At 63.9% G+C, this 20,982-nt stretch overlaps 1 protein-coding gene across 4 annotated transcripts in view; it reads left to right on the forward strand.

The window, feature by feature from the left end:
- The window catches only part of KIF21B (kinesin family member 21B), a 43,194-nt gene that overhangs the window by 10,887 nt on the left and 11,325 nt on the right, over positions 1 to 20,982 (forward strand). For all 4 annotated transcript variants that reach the window (XM_043485175.1, XM_043485176.1, XM_043485177.1 and 1 more), the window contains exons 2-27: positions 1,554 to 1,776; positions 2,008 to 2,190; positions 4,472 to 4,621; positions 4,707 to 4,841; positions 5,133 to 5,300; positions 5,538 to 5,653; positions 6,064 to 6,259; positions 7,312 to 7,501; positions 7,960 to 8,023; positions 8,096 to 8,296; positions 8,620 to 8,701; positions 9,030 to 9,147; positions 9,849 to 10,040; positions 11,448 to 11,647; positions 14,076 to 14,183; positions 14,624 to 14,692; positions 15,008 to 15,240; positions 15,370 to 15,517; positions 15,595 to 15,789; positions 15,871 to 15,972; positions 17,382 to 17,547; positions 17,725 to 17,776; positions 17,928 to 17,985; positions 18,649 to 18,854; positions 18,938 to 19,012; positions 20,582 to 20,695. In XM_043485175.1, coding sequence (XP_043341110.1) covers positions 1,554 to 1,776; positions 2,008 to 2,190; positions 4,472 to 4,621; positions 4,707 to 4,841; positions 5,133 to 5,300; positions 5,538 to 5,653; positions 6,064 to 6,259; positions 7,312 to 7,501; positions 7,960 to 8,023; positions 8,096 to 8,296; positions 8,620 to 8,701; positions 9,030 to 9,147; positions 9,849 to 10,040; positions 11,448 to 11,647; positions 14,076 to 14,183; positions 14,624 to 14,692; positions 15,008 to 15,240; positions 15,370 to 15,517; positions 15,595 to 15,789; positions 15,871 to 15,972; positions 17,382 to 17,547; positions 17,725 to 17,776; positions 17,928 to 17,985; positions 18,649 to 18,854; positions 18,938 to 19,012; positions 20,582 to 20,695 — 3,744 coding nt within the window. The remainder of the gene's footprint in view (positions 1 to 1,553; positions 1,777 to 2,007; positions 2,191 to 4,471; positions 4,622 to 4,706; positions 4,842 to 5,132; positions 5,301 to 5,537; positions 5,654 to 6,063; positions 6,260 to 7,311; positions 7,502 to 7,959; positions 8,024 to 8,095; positions 8,297 to 8,619; positions 8,702 to 9,029; positions 9,148 to 9,848; positions 10,041 to 11,447; positions 11,648 to 14,075; positions 14,184 to 14,623; positions 14,693 to 15,007; positions 15,241 to 15,369; positions 15,518 to 15,594; positions 15,790 to 15,870; positions 15,973 to 17,381; positions 17,548 to 17,724; positions 17,777 to 17,927; positions 17,986 to 18,648; positions 18,855 to 18,937; positions 19,013 to 20,581; positions 20,696 to 20,982) is intronic.

The raw sequence follows: 20,982 nt of genomic DNA on the forward strand, positions 1-20,982 counted from the left end.
CTCGGGGCTGGGCAGCCTGAGGCGGAGACAGGATGGCCCTTGGGGGCCAGCTCTGCAGGGAGGCGCCCCGGGCTGGCCCTCACACGCTTTCTTCTCTCCGTAAATGTTGGCTTAGGCGGGGAGTGCTGACAAGTAGCTCATTGTGAGAGTCTGGCTGAGGGGCTGGCTGTGTGAGCCCACGAGCACCCCCCGCCCGGAGATTCAGGCATCAGGAGGTGCTCTCTGCCAATCCACGCACATGCTCACTGACTCTCTCTTGGTTGCCATGGGGACCTCCTCCAGCAGCGGCTGCTTGCAAGAGGGGCAGGGGCAGGGGCTGGTGACGGCCCTGCCCACTGTCCACGCTGCGCCCCACTTCGCCCTGGGGCCCCTTCTCTTCCTCTGTGCCGGGGAGCCCCCAGGGCCTGGGATGGAGGCCCCTCCTGTGGTGGACGCCCCTGCTGGGGGTCCCTGCCCTTCTCTGACTTTCACCTCCACCCGCCCTGCAGGGTCCTGCCTGGTCCGGCCCTCTTGGCTCCAAGAAAGGAACCAGAGCTTGTGCCTGAGACTGACCCCCTGGCATCAGGGGCAGGCCTTCCGGAGCTGGGGGTACCCCCTGCAGCCCCCGCAGAGCTGGGCAGAGGCACTGGTCTCCTCCGGAACGTAGCCGCCGCCGCCCCCTACTGCCCCCCCCCCCCCCAGCTGCCGACCCCAGGGAGCAGCCAGGCCTGGCCCTTCCTTCCCTCGCTGTCATTGGACTTTGCCTCCAGGAGGGGCCAGCTGTCTTCACCCCACCCCCGTCTCTACGGACCCGGACTCTGGGACTCCTTGACCAGTCAGGAGCGAGTGTTTTGATGTCAGTCAGACCTGTCATGTTCTGTTCTTGCTCAATCTTGGGAAAGTCAAACTCTCCCAGCCTCTGTTTTCTCAGTAAAAAGCCAGCAAATAATACATACCTCACAGGTTTATGGTGAAGAATACGTGAATTCGTGTTAGGTAAAATACCTTTAACGTAGATTCAATACCCAGGGTGCTTATGAAACGTTAGCAGCTGCTGGACTTCCTTGATGGTCCAGTGTTAGGACTCCACCTGCCACTGCGGGGACATGTTTCGATCCCTGCTCCGGCGAGATTCCACATGCCATGGGGCAGCTGAGCCCGTGCGTCACAGCTATGGCGCCCTCGGGCCCCAACCTCTGAGCCCATGGGCTGCAATCCTGAAGCCCCACGCCTAGAGCCCATGCTCCGCCACAAGAGAAGCCCCTGCAGCGAGAAGCCCGCGCTCCGCATCTAGGAAAAGCCCATGTGCAGCCACGAAGACCCAGCGCAGCCAGAATGCACACTTACATAAATAAGAGCGCCAGCAGCTGCCACTGTGGGCGGCGTGGACACTGTCATCACTTATCGCCAGGGAGGCCCCACACGGCCGCCCCCGTGCTGTGCTTCCTTCCCTCTCCCCCTCCTGGGAGGGGAGGGGCCTGGGGGCAGACGCTGGCCAGCCGGCCGGGCAGCAGGGTGGCTGCGTTCCCACCCCCCAGCCCGTCTGACCCAGGACTCCCTCCCGCCCCGGGCAGGATCCGGCCCCAGCTGTCGAAAGAGAAGATTGAGGGCTGTCACATCTGCACGTCGGTCACCCCCGGGGAGCCGCAGGTCCTCCTGGGGAAGGACAAGGCCTTCACCTATGACTTTGTCTTCGACTTGGACACCTGGCAGGAGAAGATCTACTCCACCTGCGTCAGCAAGCTCGTGGAGGGCTGCTTCGAGGGCTACAACGCCACCGTGCTGGCCTATGGGCAGGTGAGCGCCTTCTCCGCCTGCGGTCCCTCTGGCCCGGCCCAGTCTGAGGGCGGAGAGCCGCCCGTGGGGCAGCTGGGACGCAGCCGGGGTCTCGTCCGTGGTCCAGGGGGTACTGGGGCGCTGCTGGCTGAGACTTGGGATCGGGCGGAGAGGACAGGCTGGGAGGGTCCTGGGCTCGCCGCCCCGCCTCCCAGAGTGCTGGGTAACGCCCTCCTAACTTTGCCGACACAGACGGGGGCCGGGAAAACGTACACGATGGGCACCGGCTTCGACGTGGCCACGGCGGAGGAGGAGCAGGGCATCATCCCGCGGGCCATCGCGCACCTCTTCGGGGGCATCGCGGAGCGCAAGCGGCGGGCTCAGGAGCAGGGCGTGGCCGGGCCCGAGTTCAAAGTCAGCGCCCAGTTCCTGGAGGTCCGTGGCCTTGCGGATAGGCGGGGGTAGGGTGGGGGGGGTGGCGGCAGAAGGCGCCGCGGAGGCATCGCAGGTATGAGGTCCCCGCTGCGGAGGAGGGCCCCTTGCTCTGCGGCGCTGGAGGCCCACCCGCGGGACCCTGAAGGGCCTCCCTGCCCCCGACGGAGGCTCGAGTCAGGGAGAACCTGTGGGCTCCCTGCAAACACGGACGGATCACAGCTCTGCCGCCTGGTGGGAGCGGTGGCGCCCTATCCCGGGGGCCCTAGGTTGGCGAGGACGCGCTGGCCTGGCTCACAGTGAGGACTCTGGCTCTCATCCCTTCTGGCCTCCGCTGGGCCCTGCCTTCCCTTTCTGGCTGAGGTCCTTCCTGACACTCCCAGTCTTCTCTGACCCCAGGGCAGCAGGGTTCTCCGGAGGGGGCCTTTCTGGCCTCTGGCCCCGCCTCTCTCTGGGAGGAGCTCATGGTGCTGAGCCCCGGGGAGGCAGCTGAGGGCTCTGGGTCTGAGGAGGGGACCCCTGGCCTGCCCAGAGGCCTCTCAGAAGCGGCCCCAGGAGGGCCGTGGGCTCAGCACCTCTCACGAGGCCAGGCGTGGCGAGCCTCCTGCTCCCAGCCTCCTGGCGCGGGCAGCGTCAGTCCCAGGGACCCCGGCCCCGTGGCGATGGCTGGGTGTGGGGTCACCCTGGGCTCTGACGGTGTCCAGGGTGTCCTCGGAGGGAAGGATGTGGCCCCAGCCTTCTCCAGGTCTCCCTGTCCACCTCTGCCTCCCCAGCACTGCACCCTTCTGGGCACATGTGCACTGCTGTCCCCTTGGGGGGCCTGTGCTTTAGGCTTGGGTGTTGCTCTTTCTCCTTCTGGACTTTTGCTTTTAATAGAGTCTGCCTGTGTGTGTGTGTGTGTGTGTGTGTGTGTGTGTGTCTGTACACGTGTGTAGGTATGTGTGTGTGTGCATGTATATGTCTGTGTATGTATTTATATATGTGCGTGTAGGCATGTGTATGTGTGTGTCTGTATACATATGTGTGTGTGTGTATGTTTGTGTGTACATGTGTAGGTATGTATGTACATGTATATTTCTGTATGTATGGGCTTCCCAGGTGGCTCAGTGGTAAAGAATTTGCCTGCAATGCAGGAGGCACAGGAGACCCGGGTTTGATCCCTGGGTCAAGAAGATCCCTCGGAGGAGGAAATGGCAACCCACTCCAGTATCCTTGCCTGGAGAATCCCATGGACAGAAGAGCCTGGCGGGCCATGGTCCATGGGGCTGCAGAGCCGTGCACGGCTGAGCGACTGATCACACACACTGTATATGTCTCTGTGTGTGTGTATACGTGTATGTCTGTGTATATCTGTGTGTTTGTGTATATGCATATGTGTATGTTTGTGTGTATGTGTGTCCCACACTGTGTATTTCTATAAACTTCTCTTGGTTTTTTCCTTTCTCCATCCTTTTGGCATAGAGAGCCCCAAAGAGCAGTTAAGCACCTAGAAAGCCCACGCCCAAGGGTGACCCACAGGGATTAAATGTTGCTGTGCATCTGTCCTGACAGACACAGACACCAAGGCCCCACATCTGCACCAGGGCCTTCCGTTTCCTCTTCCCCTTCCTGTGGGGTATTTCTGTCCCTTGAAGGCCATCAAAGCCTCGGATGTCCGCGGGCTGGGACCTGCCCCCGCCCTACACAGGCCACTGTTGGCCGCTGACCACTTGCTAGTCCCTTCTGCTCCCCGCCCCAGCTCCCTGCCTGGTGACAATTCCAGCAGGTGAAACTTGCCCGGCCAGCTGTTCCAAGCACAGGCGTCTCCAAAGCTGAGACCATCTGAAAAGGGGGGACACTCCTGGCCAGGCCGCCTCCCAGAGTGGTGTCCCCAGGCTCACCGGGAGCCAGGTCACAGGCGGCTCTCCATCCCTCACCCCCCCAGCTCAGCTCAGCTCTCCATGAGCCCCACCTCCCCGCTTGGAACCCGTCCCTGGCCCCTCTCCCCCATCACATCACATCCTCTGTCTGCGGGAGGACTCAGTCCTCTTGTTCCCACCAGGTCCTCAGCCCCCGGGGCGGGGCACTCATTGCTGCCTCCATGGGCTCTGCCCAGGATCCAGCTGCCCGCGCCCTGTGCAGGGGAAAGAGCCCAGAACTGAAGCCCCAGGAGAACCGCGGTGGCTGGGGAGCCTCCCAGGGCCAGTCTCCACGCTTGCAGAGCAGAGCTGGCGTGTGGCTGGAGAGAGCCCCAGGGGCCCCGGCCATGCCCGCGTACACCCAGCCCCATCTCCTGCCCGCACAGCTCTACAACGAGGAGATCCTCGACCTCTTCGATAGCGCCCGTGACCCCGACGCCCGCCACCGCAAGTCCAACATCAAGATCCACGAGGACGCCAGCGGCAGCATCTACACCACAGGCGTCACCTCGCGCCTCATCAGCTCACAGGAGGAGGTGAGTGACTGCGGAGCCGCGGGGGGTGGGTGGGGGGTGGCCCCGGGCCGCACGGCTGCAGGCCCTGATGTCCGCCCCTCCGCAGCTGATCCAGTGCCTGAAGCAGGGCGCCCTGTCCCGCACCACGGCCAGCACCCAGATGAACGTGCAGAGCTCCCGCTCCCACGCCATCTTCACCATCCACCTGTGTCAGATGCGCCTGTGTGCCCGGCCGGACCTGGTGAGGAGCCCGAGTCAGACACCCGCGGGCGGGGGCCCGGGCCCTGGGCCAGCAGACCCGGACTCGGGCTCACCCTGCCACTTGAGGACTCGCCTTCCTCTCGGTGGGGGAGAGCAGGCAGTGCACGTGGTCTGATGCTCTGTGTGCGGCCTTCCTCTCGGTGGGGGAGAAGCAGGCAGTGCACGTGGTCTGATGCTCTGTGTGCGCGAGGCCCCCCAGCCATGCTGCCCCCCAGGGCCTGAGGGCAGGGGCTGGGAGCAGAGAGGCCCATGCCGGCTGGCTTCCCTGCAGGTGAATGAGGCTGTGAGCAGGCTTCCTGATGGCGCCCCTCCTGCGAGCGAGTACGAGACACTCACCGCCAAGTTTCACTTCGTGGACCTGGCCGGCTCCGAGCGGCTGAAGCGGACGGGGGCCACGGGCGAGCGGGCCAAGGAGGGCATCTCCATCAACTGTGGGCTGGTAGGCACGTGGCGGCCAGCACGGCTCAGCCTCGGACCCTCCCCAGGCCCGCCTTGGGCCAGCTGCTGGCCAGGGCATGCCGCTGCCCTGACCCTGACTGCCCGCTGTCACCAACTCTCACATCTGCCTCTCAACCTTCAGGGAGCCTGAGGGCTGCTGGGGTCAGCGGGCCAGGTCCCCCCTCGGGGCTCACTGGTCCTCCCCCAGTGCCTCTCGAGCACCGGTCTGTCTCTGCAGCTGGCCTTGGGCAACGTGATCAGCGCCCTGGGGGACCAGAGCAAGAAGGTGGTGCACGTGCCCTACAGGGACTCCAAGCTCACCCGGCTCCTCCAGGACTCACTGGGCGGCAACAGGTACCCGCTGACACCCTGGGCTGGGCAGGGGAGTGCAGGGGCCTGCCGGTGGCCGGGTTGGAGCGGGCGGCTCAGTGGACAGGGCCCCGCCCAGCCCTGTGGGCTGCAGGCCTCGAGGTGCCCCCCCAGCCACTACGGTCGGACCGGGCTTCGTCGTCTGCACGGCAGGGAGGGGTGTTCTGAAGGAGGTGCTAGAGCCTGAAGGGGACGCTGAGGCTGCATCACAGCATCGCGGTGGTCACCACTGCTGGAGTGGAGACCCAGGCCAGGAGGTGTGGAGCTCCAGCTCCAGGCTCTGCCCAGGTCCTGAGGGCCCCCTGCCTGGAGCATGATCTGCTCCGAAGTGATGCCCCCGCCCCCCGGGCCGGCCCGTGCCCTCGACCTTCATTCCACACCCCCGCACTCCCCAGCCAGACCATCATGATCGCCTGCGTGAGCCCCTCGGACCGCGACTTCATGGAGACGCTAAACACGCTCAAATACGCCAACCGGGCCCGCAACATCAAGAACAAGGTGGTGGTGAACCAGGACAAGACCAGCCAGCAGATCAGCGCGCTGCGGGCCGAGATCGCGCGCCTGCAGATGGAGCTGATGGAGTACAAGGCGGTGAGTAGGCCCCGCCCTCCCAGGCCCCGCCCCCTCCCACCCGCCTCACGCACCGCCTGCCAGTCTTGGTGGCCAGGGCCGGGCTCACCGAGTGACCCGAGCACCGTCGGGGCTCTCAGCACTTACAGTGTCAAAGAGAAACATCCCGGCTGCAGGGTCTCACGCGTAGGACCGGCGCTCTGCGGGGTTTACTCTGCTGCGTGCAGTGTGTTGGACCCGAGGAGACTCGGGCTGCAGCACAGTAGCGTGAGGACAATTGGCGGGACCCCACGAGTGGCCCAGCGTGCCCAGGGCTGCTGCAGGGGAGAGGGCTGGCCCCCCATTCAGGTGGTCAGGGAGGGCCTCAGGGAAGAGGAGCCTTCATTATGGGAACAAGTGAGATACCAGCAAAAGGAAGTGGGGCGGGCGTCCTCGGGTGCCAACAGGCTAGGAGCAAAGGAACAGAGAAGGGGAAACGAGGCGCTCTGGGGAAGCATCCCATTCTATGTGACTGAGGCAGAAGTCACCAGCAGCGGCCCCTGGCCCGAACCTGCACACAAGTGGGTTTTGGTTTCACTGGCCCTTTGCTTGAAAAGAATGCAAGGGTAGTTGCCACTTTTCTGAAAATTAGGGAGTTTCTGTTTTCTTTAAGACTCTGAAGCTCTAGGAGGGTGGCACCGGGCTGGCTGGAGTGGCCCGGGGGTGGCCCCTTTCAGACTGAGTGCAGTTCTGTTTGCCGCAGTCCCCCCGCCCGGCCGTCTTACACCTGCCCTCCTCCTTCATGCCCACCCCTGGCTCTGGGTTTTGGCCCTTGGGCTAGTGTTTGTGGAGACAGGAAGCTGAGCAGTGGAGAGGGAGGTGGAGTGAGATTGTGAAGGTCTGGAATGGCTAGTCACGAAATGTGGACTTTCTGTTGTCATGGGAGCCCTGGAAGGGGTCTGAGCCCTGGGAGATGAGAGCTGGCAGGGCTGCCGTGCGGGAGGAGAGGCGGGGGTGGTTGGGAAGAGCATCGTCACCCCCCCCACCCCCCACCCCATCCCTGACTGCCCCCCCACCCCACCCGCCACTCCCAGGGCAAGAGAGTGATTGGGGAGGATGGCGCTGAGGGCTACAGCGACCTGTTCCGGGAGAATGCCTTGCTGCAGAAGGAGAACGGGGCGCTGCGCCTGCGGGTGAAGGCCATGCAGGAGGCCATCGACGCCATCAACAACCGCGTCACCCAGCTCATGAGCCAGGAGGCCAACCTGCTCCTGGCCAAGGCCGGTGAGTCGGGTGCACCAGGCAGGCTCAGAGCGCCAGCAGGCGGGCTCTGCCCCCACACCAGCCCGGGACATGGGGCTCACAGGGCAGCCGGCTTTTCCTTTCTCTGTAAACGCAATCTCACGTGCTGTGATGCTCCACTTCGCATGATGCTGTGTTAAACACACAAGCCCACTTAATTCTCTTAAGCCATGTAGTGTTCCATATGTGGTGGTGGTGAGTGATTTACTGTAACAGCCTCTGTTGATGGACATTTGCTTGTTTCCAATCTCGCTGTTACCAGCAGCGCCCGGGTCTCTGTGCCCTCAGACAAGCTCCTCTCTGATAGAGACTCCTTGGACAAGGGCGTGTGCCCTGCCCTGTTGGGGGCACTGATAGGAGACCACAGCCTGGAGCTGAAGGGCCTCCCTGCACTTACCTTCTTAACTGTCCCTGCCCCCTGTGTCCCCGCATCCCCGCAGGAGACGGCAATGAGGCCATCGGTGCTCTGATCCAGAACTACATCCGGGAGATCGAGGAGCTGCGGTGAGTGGGCGCCCGCACGCCTGGGAGCCCGGGACCGAGGCGGAGCCGCTCACCTCCACCCCCACCCCGCAGGACCAAGCTCCTGGAGAGCGAGGCCATGAACGAGTCCCTGCGTCGCAGCCTCTCACGGGCTTCGGCCCGGAGCCCCTACTCCCTGGGCGCGTCCCCAGTCACCCCGGCCAGCTCCATGGAGGATGCCTCTGAGGTCATCCGCCGAGCCAAGCAGGACCTGGAGCGGCTCAAGAAGAAGGAGGTCAGGCAGCGGAGAAAGAGGTGAGGGGAGGCGCTCCCCGGGCAGCCCGAGGGCCCCGTGCTCAGGGGCCGTGCACACCCTGGTGGCCTGGGGACTCACCGAACGAGGCCGCTGTGGACAGAAGCCCCCACTGCCGAGTGCTGGGCATCTCCCGAGGAGGAGGGGGGGGGGACTCCCACCTCGCTTAATTCTGGGCTGGGGGCTAGGGAAGAGCAGTGGATCCCTGCGGAGCAGGAGCCCAGCCCCACCCAGTGCCTGAAGCTCTTGCCCCCCCAGCCCGCACCCTTGCAATCACTCAGGGCAGGTTAGTCCCCTGACCTGTCCACCCTTCACTCCTGGGCAGCCCAGAGAAAGAGGCCTTCAAAAAGAGGGCAAAACTCCAACAAGAGAACAGCGAGGAGACGGATGACAATGATGCCGAGGAGGTGAGGGACCCCCGCCCCCCCAAGCTGCCCCCATGTCCCTGCCTAGGTGAGGGTCCCCACAGACACGCTCGTGCAGGGTGGGGGAGGGCTCAGGCCGGCCTCCAGTGGGTCCGTGTGCCTCCTGGTATCTGACTGGCCGCCGTGGTGACGTCCCTCCCTCAGCCCCGCATCCCAGTCAGGTGATGCAGGCAGGAGCTGCTCTGGAGGGGCTCTGCCCAGGCTGTTGGGAGGAGTGGGTGGGACTCTCCCAGGAGTGAGGGTGGGGAGGGAGCCCCCCCGGCCATGGCCCACCCCACTCCCCGCCCTCCTGACGGTGCCTGGCGCCCAGGAGGATGAGGAGCGAGAAGAGAGCGGCTGTGAGGAGGAGGAGGGCCGCGAGGATGAGGACGAGGACTCGGGCAGCGAGGAGAGCCTGGTGGACTCCGACTCTGACCCAGAGGAGAAGGGTGCGTGCTCCCGGGCGGGGAACCCCGAGGCGGGGCTGCCTTCCGTGGGGACCCAGAGAAACTGCTCGGGGCAGTGGATGTCCGACGTCTAGGCAGGAGCTCAGACATGCAACCCATCATAGCAGAAACTTACTGAGCACGCGTTGGTGCCGGGCTCTGAGCTGAACTTAACCCTTCACGTGCCCGGCCTCGCTGTCCACATGACCACCCTGGAGGGACATGTTAGGACCCCCTCCCTTCATCACCACTGAAGAGCAGTCCCACGAAAGTTGGTGGCCCACCCCTGGGTGTGGGGGATGCAGAGCTGGGCCTTGGACCGAGGCCTGGCTGTTCCGAAGCCCACTCCTCTAAGCAGGCTGTGTGTCCCTCAGCTCTGACCCAGAGTCCTGCCGGCTGCTCTGCATCCTCCCTCCCCTGCAGCCCGCTGCCTCCCGGGTCGTCCACAGCGAGTGGACATCAGCCTCTGGGGCTCAGCAGGGGCAGGTGAGACGCCGGGCTCCCGCAGGTCCTGGGCCCAGCCCAGCACTTCCAGGCTGCTCTTTCAGGGTGTCCCCACCAGGCAGCCCCTGCCCACCGTGGGATGAGTTATTTCCTCTCGCCGCTGGTCACTGAGTGGTCACGGCTGGCCAGAGGAAGGCCCTGTCCCCATCCGCTCACCCCGGGCCCCAAGCACCCCAGCCAGCCTGTCTCTGCGCCCACAGAGGTGAACTATCAGGCGGACCTGGCCGACCTGACGTGCGAGATAGAAATCAAGCAGAAGCTGATTGACGAGCTGGAGAACAGCCAGCGGCGGCTGCAAACCCTGAAGCACCAGTACGAGGAGAAGCTGATCCTGCTGCAGAACAAGATCCGGGACACCCAGCTGGAGCGCGATCGCGTGCTGCAGAACCTCAGTGAGGCCCCGCCCTGCCCTGCGAGGCCCCGCCCACTGCGAACCCCGTCCCACCCACCACGAGGCCCCGCCCCACCATACATATTAGAATCCTTTCTATCGCCAGGTACATGAAGGTGACACCCCTCAGTCTTTTTTTCCTTAATTCTCTCCTAGGATGTTTCCTTTGGTTCCGTTTACAAATCTGCTTCTCACAATGTGTCTTACGTACATCACTCTCAGCCTGTTCACCCTGTTACTATTCATTCATTCACTCACTCACACATTCACTTACTCAGCAAGCGTCCGTGGAATAGTCCTGCAGAGTGGCCCTTGTTCTAGGTGCCAGAGATGTTGGAGCGAGCGCTCTAGTGGGGAGAGGCAGACGGCAGGAAGTGGCTGACTCTATAGCGTGTCAGGGGTGACCAGTGCCATGGGAGGAAGCAGCAGGGAAGGAGGCAGGGCGTGCTGGGGAGGGCTGGACGAGTTGTAAAGGATGGTCGTGGAAGACTCGCTGAGAAGCTGGCGTCTGAGAATGAGGGAGGGGAAGAGCACTGCAGGCAGAGGGGACAGAACATGCTGAGGCCCTGGGGGCACCCCGGTGACCGGGCACAGTGGGAGGCACGGCAGCAGCAGAGGAGGTCAGAAGAGAGATGTGGCCGGATGTGCCGCTCGTTTTAAGGACTTCTGTCTTATTCTCTGAGGGACATGGGAAGCTGGGGCTCTGAGAGAGGTGATGTAGATTTTGAAAGCATTCTGACGAGATCGCTCCAGCTGCTGTGCAGGGAAACACAAGTGGAAGCTTGAGGCCTGCTGGGCAACTGTTACAGAGGTTCTGGTGAGCGGTGTGTGGGCAGGAGGCCCTGAGAAGCCGTCAAATCTTGGATACATTTTGAGGATGCCGACAAAGGGCTTTGTTGGTTGATTGGTGGGAGATTAGGAGAGGGGAGCCAAGGATGCCTCCAGGTACGATGGTAGATACTGAGATGAAGAAGACTGCTGGGTGAAGGGGTGGGTTTGCACTTGTTAATCTGCCATGTCTGTTGGCAGATCAGGTCAAGGGTGGAGAAGGCTTGTTTCTTCTGCCGGAGCCCCTGTCACTCTGCCTTCTCTTATTAACCCTTCCCCTCCCCGCTGGTCCAGCCCTCTCCTCCAATCATGGGTCAGAAGCGGGCCAGCGGACCTGGTCCTCAGGCCCCTCCTGGGAAGCTGGCGAGCTCGGCTCAGATCTCAGGGTGAATCACTTCTTCAAGGCCCCTAGAATATCCTTGGGTGTCTCCTAGTCCGAGCCCCTCCTTGTTCACCAGACGGAACAGGCTGAGGAGGGTGTGACTCACCAACATCGCCCAGTGAGACCTCCCCCGCGCCCAGTCCGAGCCTAGGGCACCGGGGCCGGGGACCTGCGCCAACGCTGCCGGCCTGCACGCAGGTACCATGGAGTGCTACACGGAGGAGAAGGCCAACAAGATCAAGGCGGACTACGAGAAGAGGCTGCGGGAGATGAACCGGGACCTGCAGAAGCTGCAGGCCGCCCAGAAGGAGCACGCGCGGCTGCTCAAGAACCAGTCTCGCTACGAGAGGGAGCTCAAGAAGCTGCAGGCCGAGGTGGCCGAGATGAAGAAGGCCAAAGTAAGGGCCGGGGGCGGGGCCTGGGTGGGGCTGGGGGCGGGGCCGAGATGAAGGCCACGGGGGGCGGGGCGGGGCCGGAAGGAAGAAGGCTAAAAGGGGCGGGCTGAGGGCATGGGAGGCGGGGTGTAGTCTCAAAATCCACTTGAAAGTGAAGAAAATGTTAGCTGCTCAGTCGAGTCCGACTCTTTGCAACTCCATGGGCTGTATAGCCCGCTAGGCCCCTCTGTCTATAGGGATTCTCCAGGCAAGGATACTGGAGTGGGATGCCATTTCCTCCTCCAGGAGATCTTCCCGACCCAGGGATCAAATCCAGGTCTCCTGCATCGCAGGCAGATTCTTTACTGTCTGAGCCTCAGGGAAGCCCTAAAAATCCATTTACCGTGTTAAAAATAACCGTCACTGTCAGCGTGGATGCTCGTCTTGACACTTGACGTTGCCTGTTTCAACTGCCCTGCTCCTGAACCTTGTCCTCTTAGCTCGAGCGTTGTCCAGAGTGAAAGCACCTTTCCCAGTAGAGGGTCCGGAGAGGACCCCCAGGGACCCCGCCCAGTGCAGTGGTCTCCAGTCCGCGCGCAGTGCACGAGTCCTCGGGTCTGGGCCGCCTCCACCTGCGGACACCGACCAGGGTTCCGAGGATGCGGGGGACTTGGTCAGCGGGCGCCCTCTGGCGGCAGGAGGGAGGCCCTGGGCCTTGGTTGTCGCCCTTCAGTACTCGAACTGGAGCTCGTGGAGCGGATCGCCGGGGAAGTCGGTGTGCGCCCTCTCTCTGTCCGCTTGCAGGTCCCCTGGTTAAGCCTCTCCAGGTGCCCTGGCATCATCTCAGGGGAGGTGACGCCACTGTAGACCTCTAGGAGGGAGGATCCTCCTGTGGCTCTGAAGCCTGGAAAAATAATACTAATGTAATAATGCCCACGACATGTGGGAAGTACAGAGGATCCCTGCGTGTTCCTGGGCTTCAATCTCAGCTTGTTTGGCCCTTCAGCGGGGACCCCCCTGCTCTGCTCAGCTCACTTAGCTCTTGTGAGCCTGGGGGAGAGGCTGAGAAAAGCACCCTTGGGCCGTTCCCGCAGGGGGATGTACCCAGGAGTAGTGTTCCTGCAGGGGGCATGCCCAGGAGGAGTGCAGGGTTTCGTCAGAAGGACCTGGGGCAGCAGGCATGGACTCTGATCAGATGCCGCAAGCGCCGTGGCCAGGACCCTTCCACTGCAGCTGAGGGGCGCCCGTGCTCACGGAGGTGCCCTCGGGAGCGGGGACGCCCAGAGAAGGGCCGCCGGGGGTCCTGATGACGCATGCCTGGAGTCTTCCCGCAGCTCTGAGACCGCCACCCCGTGACGACCTGTGTGGGGCTCAGCCACACAGGCGGAGTTGGGCAGATGGCCCTTGTCCCGGAAGACACATTCCTCTGAAGGAAGCCTCGGGCTCTGACTCCGGCCCCAGAAGGGGGCCGCCACGTTGGGGTGTATGCTGCACCCCCACACTCGGGTTCGCTTCCAGCCGAGGCTTGGCTCGCTCTAGCCAGCCCCAGCCCTTTGGGGCAGCATTCACTCCGGACCCACAGGCCCAGCACCAGGGAGGCCCCCCCACCTGCAGCTCCCCCGACACAGCCACCGGCCCCCATCCAGCTTCCCTCCCTGCCAGGCCGGGTCCTCTCCTGACTGTCCTCGGGGCAGGCTGGTGATGTTCCTGGGGTGCCCGAGGCGTCAGTGGTAGCGGAGGGACCGCCCGGCCCGGTTCTCATGGCCCACCTCGTGGGAGGGGTCTGAGCCTGTGCACCAGAGGGAGACGAGCCTCCGGGTGCCCCGTCATGCGGGTCATCGCTGCCCTGACAGTGCCCTCTGTGCCGGGAACTCAGCTCCAGACTCTGTGCTTGGGGCCTGCCCTGCCCTGACCCACGGCCGTGGTAAGAGCTGGATTTCGAAGCAAAATGACCCCGACCACAAGCCTAGCCACCCATTGCTGAATTTCTGACTTTAAGCCGTTTGGTCTCTCTGAGGTTCACATCCTGTTTATGAAATAAGAGTGGTGCCGCCGCTCTCATCTGACTGTTACGAGGGTCTGGGCATGCAGTGTGGGCTCCATCCATGCTCCTGGTTTTTATGGTCACTGTGAGCCTGGCCTAGGGACTCACTCCACAGCAGCTCAGCTCCATCCAGGCAGGAGTGCCTGCCTCTGGCCACGCAGGCTGGGCCCACACCGGCTGGGCCCTGGCGGTGGCTACAAGTGGGGGCCGCCAGGGGCCAGGGCCAGAGCCGTGGGGGTCGCGCTGGACCTGCCACGTGGTGACGCCTGCACGGCCAGGCTGGCAGAAAGGCTGTTCCTGTTGGGAGCTTGGCCAGGGGGCGGGTCAGCTTCAAGCTCTGCGGAGAGTAGGGGACAGGCCCCGAGGCACTGCCCCCCGCCTCACGGCCACTGCCCCCACCCCCCACAGGTGGCCCTGATGAAGCAGATGCGGGAGGAGCAGCAGCGGCGGCGGCTGGTGGAAACCAAGCGGACCCGGGAGATCGCGCAGCTCCGGAAGGAGCAGCGGCGGCAGGAGGTGAGGGCGCTTCTGGGCCCCGGCCCCTCTCCCCGTGCACTGGCGCCCTTGCTGACCACCCAGGCCCCGGCAGGCCGTCCTCGGCAGAGAGGAGGTGCCTGGAGGCAAGTGCGGCCCCACGCGGGAGGGCAAGACAGCTGCGGGCACCCAGCCTGGTCCCTGTGTGGTTCCGAGCCAGGCCTGGAGCCCCACGCCGGCCAGGACCCAGCATGCCAGCCCCAGCGTCCAGCCTGCAGAGAGGCCTGCGGGGCCCAGCCCTCTGCCTCAGGCTCCTCGTCTCCTCCCTGGTGGGGAGAAGAGGCCGAGAGACATGCCCTCCAAATGCTGGGTTCCCTTTCCCTGTGAGTTCTGGCAGCACAAGGCTGCCCTCCGGAGCCGGCCAGGGGTGGGGGACCAGGCTCAGTGCCTGAGCGAGGGCTCCACCCCCTTCTCACCCCCAGTTTCAGATCCGAGCTCTGGAGTCTCAGAAGAGGCAGCAGGAAATAGTCTTGAGGAGGAAGACTCAGGAAGTGAGTGCAGGCCCCTGCCCGGCCCCCAGACCCCCCCCCCGCCCCCGCTGAGTGCTGACCCAGGGTTATCCCGTGGGGGCGCTGAAGCGGGGGGAGCAGGGGTTCTGGTCCGGATGCCCAAGATGTTAGTTTTTAAAAAGAGAAGTCTCTTTTTTGTTCATTTCACTTCAAAGACCCCTTGGCCCTTTCTCCATCCCAAACCCAGGCCAGGACGGAGCGGCCCCTGTATTCTCCCCGCCTAGCATCCCCAGGCTGGGCCTTTGCGTGGGCCTGGGGGCACCCCGCCCAGTGGGCCCCTCTCCTCTGGACCCCCAGGTTTCTGCACTGAGGCGTCTGGCCAAGCCCATGTCTGAGCGGGTGGCAGGGCGAGTAGGACTGAAGTCACCCGTGCTGGACTCAGGGGCCGAGGTGTCAGCCAGCACCACCTCTTCTGAGGCCGAATCGGGGGCCCGCTGCGTCTCCAGCATCGTGCGCCAGTGGGACCGCAAGATCAACCACTTCCTGGGGGGCCACCCCGCGCCCACCGTGCCTGGCGCCCGCCCTGCCAGGTGAGGAGGCCGGGCGCCTGAGCTTTGGGGGCTGCGGGGCGGGGCCTCGGAGGCTCCAGGTGAGAGGCTCCGCACAGTGCAGAGGCTGAGAGTGGTCCCGCCCTGGCCCCTTCGCCTGTGCCCCCCCAGGAAGAAGTTCCAGAAGAAGGGGGCCAGCCAGAGCTTCAGCAAGGCCGCCAGGCTCAAGTGGCAGTCGCTGGAGCGGAGGATCCTGGACATCGTCATGCAGAGGATGACCATCGTCAATCTGGAGGCCGACATGGAGCGGCTCATCAAGGTGGGCCCGCCCCTCCGTCCCCCCTCCACTCCCCGGGCGCGGGGGGCAGCAGCCTGAGGCCTCGCCCGCCTCCCCAGAAAAGGGAGGAGCTCTCCCTCCTGCAGGAGGCGCTGCGCAGGAAGCGGGAGCGGCTGCAGGCGGAGAGCCCCGAGGAGGAGAAGGGGCTTCAGGAGCTGGCAGAGGAGATCGAGGTGCTGGCGGCCAACATCGACTACATCAACGACAGCATCGGCGACTGCCAGGCCACCATCGTGCAGCTGGAGGAGACCAAGGTGCCCGGGGGCCGGGCAGGCCGGGCGGGCGCGGGTGGGAGGCGGGGCAGCCGGGTGACGCGCCCTCTGCCTCCCCGCCAGGAGGAGCTGGACTCCACGGACACGTCGGTGGTCATCAGCTCCTGCTCCCTGGCCGAAGCCCGCCTCCTGCTGGACAACTTCCTCAAGGCGTCCATCGATAAGGTGGGTGGGTCACTGGCCTCCTGCCCCAACCCAGGGGACGGGCGCCTCTGGGGCCTGCCTGGGCTGGAGCACTCACAGCCGGCTGCCCAGCTGCGTCACTCATGGGGGGACGCTATAAAGCGGGGGTGACGGCTGGCTGTGCGGCTTTAACGAGGTGATGTGGCCAGGGGCTTGGTGTGGTCACCACACACAGCAGGGCCTGAGCCTCTGGAGGGGGAGGCAGCAGCTTGTGTGTGTGTGTGTGCGTATGTGTGTCTGTGTGTGTGTCTCTGTGTGTCTGTGTGTGTCTGTGTCTGTGTCTCTGTGTGCATGTGTGTGTGTGTCTGTGTGTCTGTGTGTGTATCTGTGTGTCTGTCTACGTGTGTCTGTGTGTGTGTCTCTGTGTCTCTGTGTGCATGTGTGTGTGAGGTGGGGCAGCCGGAGCAGACAGATGGACATGCTCCTCCCAGGGGTGGGGTTGGTGCTGGAACAGCAGGTGCGTCTCAGCTCCCAGGCCCACTCTGATGGAGCCCAGGCTGCGGGTGGCTTCCTTCCCCTGGGGCTGTGCCTGCCGGGCAGCTCCGGGCCGGGGCAGGAGACTGCCCTCCCCCACCCTCCCCTCCCCGTCCCCCAGGGAGCTCTCTCAGCTCTGCTCTCGGGAGGGTGTTCCTCTGCTGGGCTGTCACGACCAGCATCACTGGTCGGGGGCCTAAATGCACACCTTCCTCCTCCCAGTCCTGGAGGCTGGAGGCCAGAGACCAGGTGCGAGGTGCGGGCAGGGCCGGCTTCCTCGGAGCCTGTCTCCACGCCTTGCAGGCGCAGCCTTCCCCCTCCCGCAGTCGCCCCTCTGTGTATCTGTGTCATGATCTCCTCTTATAAAGGACAGTAGTCACGGGGATTAGGGCCCCTAGAGACTTCATTTTCAGTTGATCACCTCTTTCCTGCATGTGTGCCAACTTAGCTTCAGTCCTGTCCGCCAGGCTCCTCTGTCCTTGGGATTCTCCAGGCAAGAATACTGGAGTGGGCAGCCATGCCCTCCTCCTGGGGATCTTCCCAATCCAGGGATCGAACCCACGTCTTTTACCTCTTCTGCACCGGCAGGCGGGTTCTTTGCCACTAGCATCACCTGGGAAGCCCTGATCATCTCTTGAAGCCCCTCATTTCCACATGCAATCCCCTTCTGAGGTCCTGGGGTTACATCTGCGTATGTGTCTGGGGACACAGTTCAGGCCACATGGGGAGCATGCCCCTAGCGTGGATGTGGGGGAAGCCAAGGGCCCGGGGTGCGTCTTGGGTCTGTGATCGGGGCAGGGTGAGGGCTGCAAGCCCTCCAAGCTCTTATGAGGCGCAGATGCTGGGGGGGCAGGGATGGGGGTCCCCACGGCACCAGGCCAGGAAGGGTGACCCCAGGCCTCGCTGCCCATCCTCAGGGGCTGCAGGTGGCACAGAAGGAGGCACAGATCCGGCTGCTGGAGGGGCGGCTGCGGCAGACGGACATAGCGGGCTCCTCCCAGAACCACGTGCTCCTGGAGGCGCTGCGGGACAAGGCCGAGGCCCGCCCCGAGCTGCAGGCCCTCATCCACAACGTGCAGCAGGGTATGGGCCCCCCAGGCGTCCCCAGACACCCGGGGCTCCCCCCTCCACCCCGGAGGCCCTCGATTCCCCGTGCTCCCCAGAAGCCCCAGTCTGACCCCCAGGAACGGTGGGAGGGAGGCCACCTTCCCTGCACTCCGTGGGTTGGGGTCTCACCCCCAGCTCCCTCCTTCCCCACAGAGAATGGCTATGCCAGCACGGATGAGGAGGTGTCCGAGTTCTCTGAGGGGAGGTGAGTTTCCAGGTCGGGAGGGGGCACGTGCCCCGGGCTGGGCCGAGGGCTGAACCAGGGCCTGGGGATTCCCGGGGACCCACGAGTCTAAGTCCCCAGGAGCCAGAATCCCAGCTGTCAGCATCCTGACCCTCGTCGGCTTCTCCCTTAGCTTCTCCCAGTCATTCACCATGAAAGGCTCCACCAGCCACGATGACTTCAAGTTCAAGGTGAGCCCCACTGGCAGGCAGACAGGCTGCTCCCCACAGCCTGGTCCCCGCCTTCCCGTGGTACGGCCCCCGCCCCCAGCCCCAACCCAGTACTGCCTCCAGCTGGGGTGCAGGGGCCAAGACGGGTCTCAGCTGGAACGGGGGTGAGGGGGGCGGGTGTGTGACCTCTGACAGCCCCTTCCTTCTGAAGCGGGTGGAGTGACATCACCACAGCCCAAGGCCCCGCCTTCAGAAATCCCCCTCTTCCTCACCAAACCGCCTCCAGCTCTGATCAGAGCCTCGCCCCGGATGTTCAGTCACTGTGCATGAGGGTCTGCAGTCAGGGAGCGGTTTCTAGGCTAGACTGAACCCCCAGCGGGACGCATTATAGAGGGAAGGCAGAGTGCTGGGACCCAGGAGCAGAGATGTGAGCGCAGCCTCTGGGTGTACTGAGGACCTGGGGACACTGGTCCGCCTGCTTGCAAAGTCTAGGGCGGGAAGGGCATTCCTGTTGGTTTGGCCTCTCCAGACGCCTGGGAAGACGTGCCTGGGTGACGTCTGCTGGGCCCTTCCGTCCACTGCTCTGCCTCTGGCAGCACTGTCTGCCCTGTGGAATTCCGCCTCCTCCCCCTCCTGCACCATCCTGTCCGGGCAGGTGGGTCCACCCAACCCTTCCTGTGGCAGGGCGAGCCCAAGCTGTCCGCCCAGATGAAGGCTGTGTCGGCCGAGTGCCTGGGCCCCCCGCTGGACGTCTCCACCAAGAACATCACCAAGTCCCTGGCGTCCCTCGTGGAGATCAAAGAGGACGGCGTGGGCTTGTCAGTCCGAGATCCCTACTACCGGGACAAGGTCTCGCGGACCATCAGCCTCCCCACCAGAGGGAGCACTTTGTAAGGAGGGAGGGAGCGGTGGGGGGTGGTGGGAGGCTGGGGCTGGGAGGTGGGTGCAGGCCTCACGGGGCCCTGTGTTCCAGTCCCCGACAGTCTCGCGGTGCAGAGACGTCCCCTCTGACCCGGAGGAAGTCCTACGACCGAGGGCAGCCCATCAGGTGAGGGTGTGCTCTGAACCCTGCAGCAGTGTCCGGTCCTGTCGTGTACACTTCCGTCAGCACCACCCACCCCCCCCGCCATGGCCCCTTCCCCCCTTTGTCAGCTGTGGCTCAGAAAACAACCTCCGTGAGTGCCTGAGGTGGTGGCCAAGGCCAAGGCTAAAAACTGCCAACTGCCGTGAGCTCAGTGTGGACGGCTTCGCAGGGGCCTGGGCTGGTCACGGGACCAACGTGCCTCAGCCCCGCTCAGGGCCGTGGGCTCTTGGGGGGCCTCGGAGGTCTTGTCCTGTGGGGGGGGGGGGCTGGCGGAGCATGAGAGAATAAGGACAGTCCAAGAAGGGGAAGGGGCACAGCACAGTGGAGGGTCCCCTACTGCTCAGCCGCTCCTGGGGCCCCCGGGGCTTCTGCAGGTTGCTGGACGCCTCTCTAGGTCGTCCTAATTCTCAGAGATGTTTGGTGGCCTTTGCGGTCACTTGTGAAGCAGTGGAGGGCAGGGTGACCTCGTGCACCTGCCTTGAGGGGAGGAAGACGTGCTCCAGTCTCTCCCTCTGGTCCAGGCCCCCTCCGCCGCCCCACCCCGTGGCCTTTGGTGGGAGGAGTTGCAGGACATCCGTGCACCTGGGACCCCAGAAACCATCCCGCCCCCGTGACTGAGTCAACACACTGGAGCTGCCGTGGGGTGGGGGGTGCAGGCTGGACTCTCTGGCAGGACTCTCCAGAGGGAGAGTCCCCTCTGCAGAGGATGAGCTGCACCCGAGGGCCACCTTCCGAAGAGAGAGGTCGTGGGTGTCTTGTTATCACCTCACTGTGAACCCGACTTAGTGATTCCTGAGCCATTGTTCCCATAAAGTACAGGGCAGAGTACTTGAGGGCCTCAGGTCACAGCATTTCCATCACCCCGGCATGTGAGTTTCTGCTGAAAGACACTTTATCTAATATATACTACTGACTCATTTTCCCCGGGTCAGGATGATCCTCTGGAGAAGGAAATGTAATCCACCCCAGTACTCTTGCCTGGAAAATCCCTATGGACAGAAGCGCTTGGTAGGCTACAGTCCACAGGGTCACAAAGAGTCTGAAACGACTGAGCAATTAAACTTTCACTTTCGTTAGCACTGACCTGGGGGCCAGCAGCCCTCTATAGAGCTCACACCTGAACGAAAGCTCATCTAACGGGCTTTCTCCATCAATCACGCCCCAGCTTCCTTGAACTCCACACAGACAGGCCTGCAGCAGCTTTGGGGCCGTTTTAATCAGTGACATCACCAGCAAAAGCACAGAAATATGAAAATCACGACACGACGTAGGCTTTGGAAAGGACCCTTGTGTGCAGGGTGAGGAGGGCAGGGCCGCCTCTTCCGACCTCAGCTGGGGACATGTGCGCTTGGGTCCTCATGTCTGCAAATGATGGGGAGGCCCGCATGTCTTGTCCGGGGCTGACACACGCGCCACGATGAGCAGGGGATTCCCAGCCCCGGAACCAGGTGGCCACCAGGCCAAAGGTGGTAGGTGGCCCACGGGCAACGGTGTGGCTCCTGACGGCGGTACTCTGTCCTACTCGCCTGCCAGGTCCACGGATGTGGGGTTCACGCCTCCCTCGTCCCCTCCCACCCGGCCCCGCAACGACCGAAACGTCTTCTCTCGTCTCACCAGTAACCAGAGCCAAGGGTCCGCGCTGGACAAGTAAGGGCGGGGGCGGGGCGAGGACGTCTGAGGATTGGACCCGGGGCGGGCTGAGGGGGTTGGGGTGGGGCGAGGCGGGGAAGGGCGGGGATGGGGCGGGGAAGACCGAGTCTGCGGGTGCGGCCGGTAGGCGGAGCCGGGGCGAAGGGGGCGAGGAGGTCTACGGCTGGCTGGAGGTGGGGCCAGTGGGCGGGGACGAGGAAGCCTGTGGAGCCGGATGGGCCACTTGGTGAGGAGTCTGGGGGCGGGGCGGGGACGACCGGGCGGGGCGGTTGAGAGTCTGCAGG

The sequence above is a fragment of the Cervus canadensis genome, chromosome 13 (genome assembly GCF_019320065.1).
Source record: "Cervus canadensis isolate Bull #8, Minnesota chromosome 13, ASM1932006v1, whole genome shotgun sequence".
NCBI classification, from domain to species: Eukaryota; Metazoa; Chordata; class Mammalia; order Artiodactyla; family Cervidae; genus Cervus; species Cervus canadensis.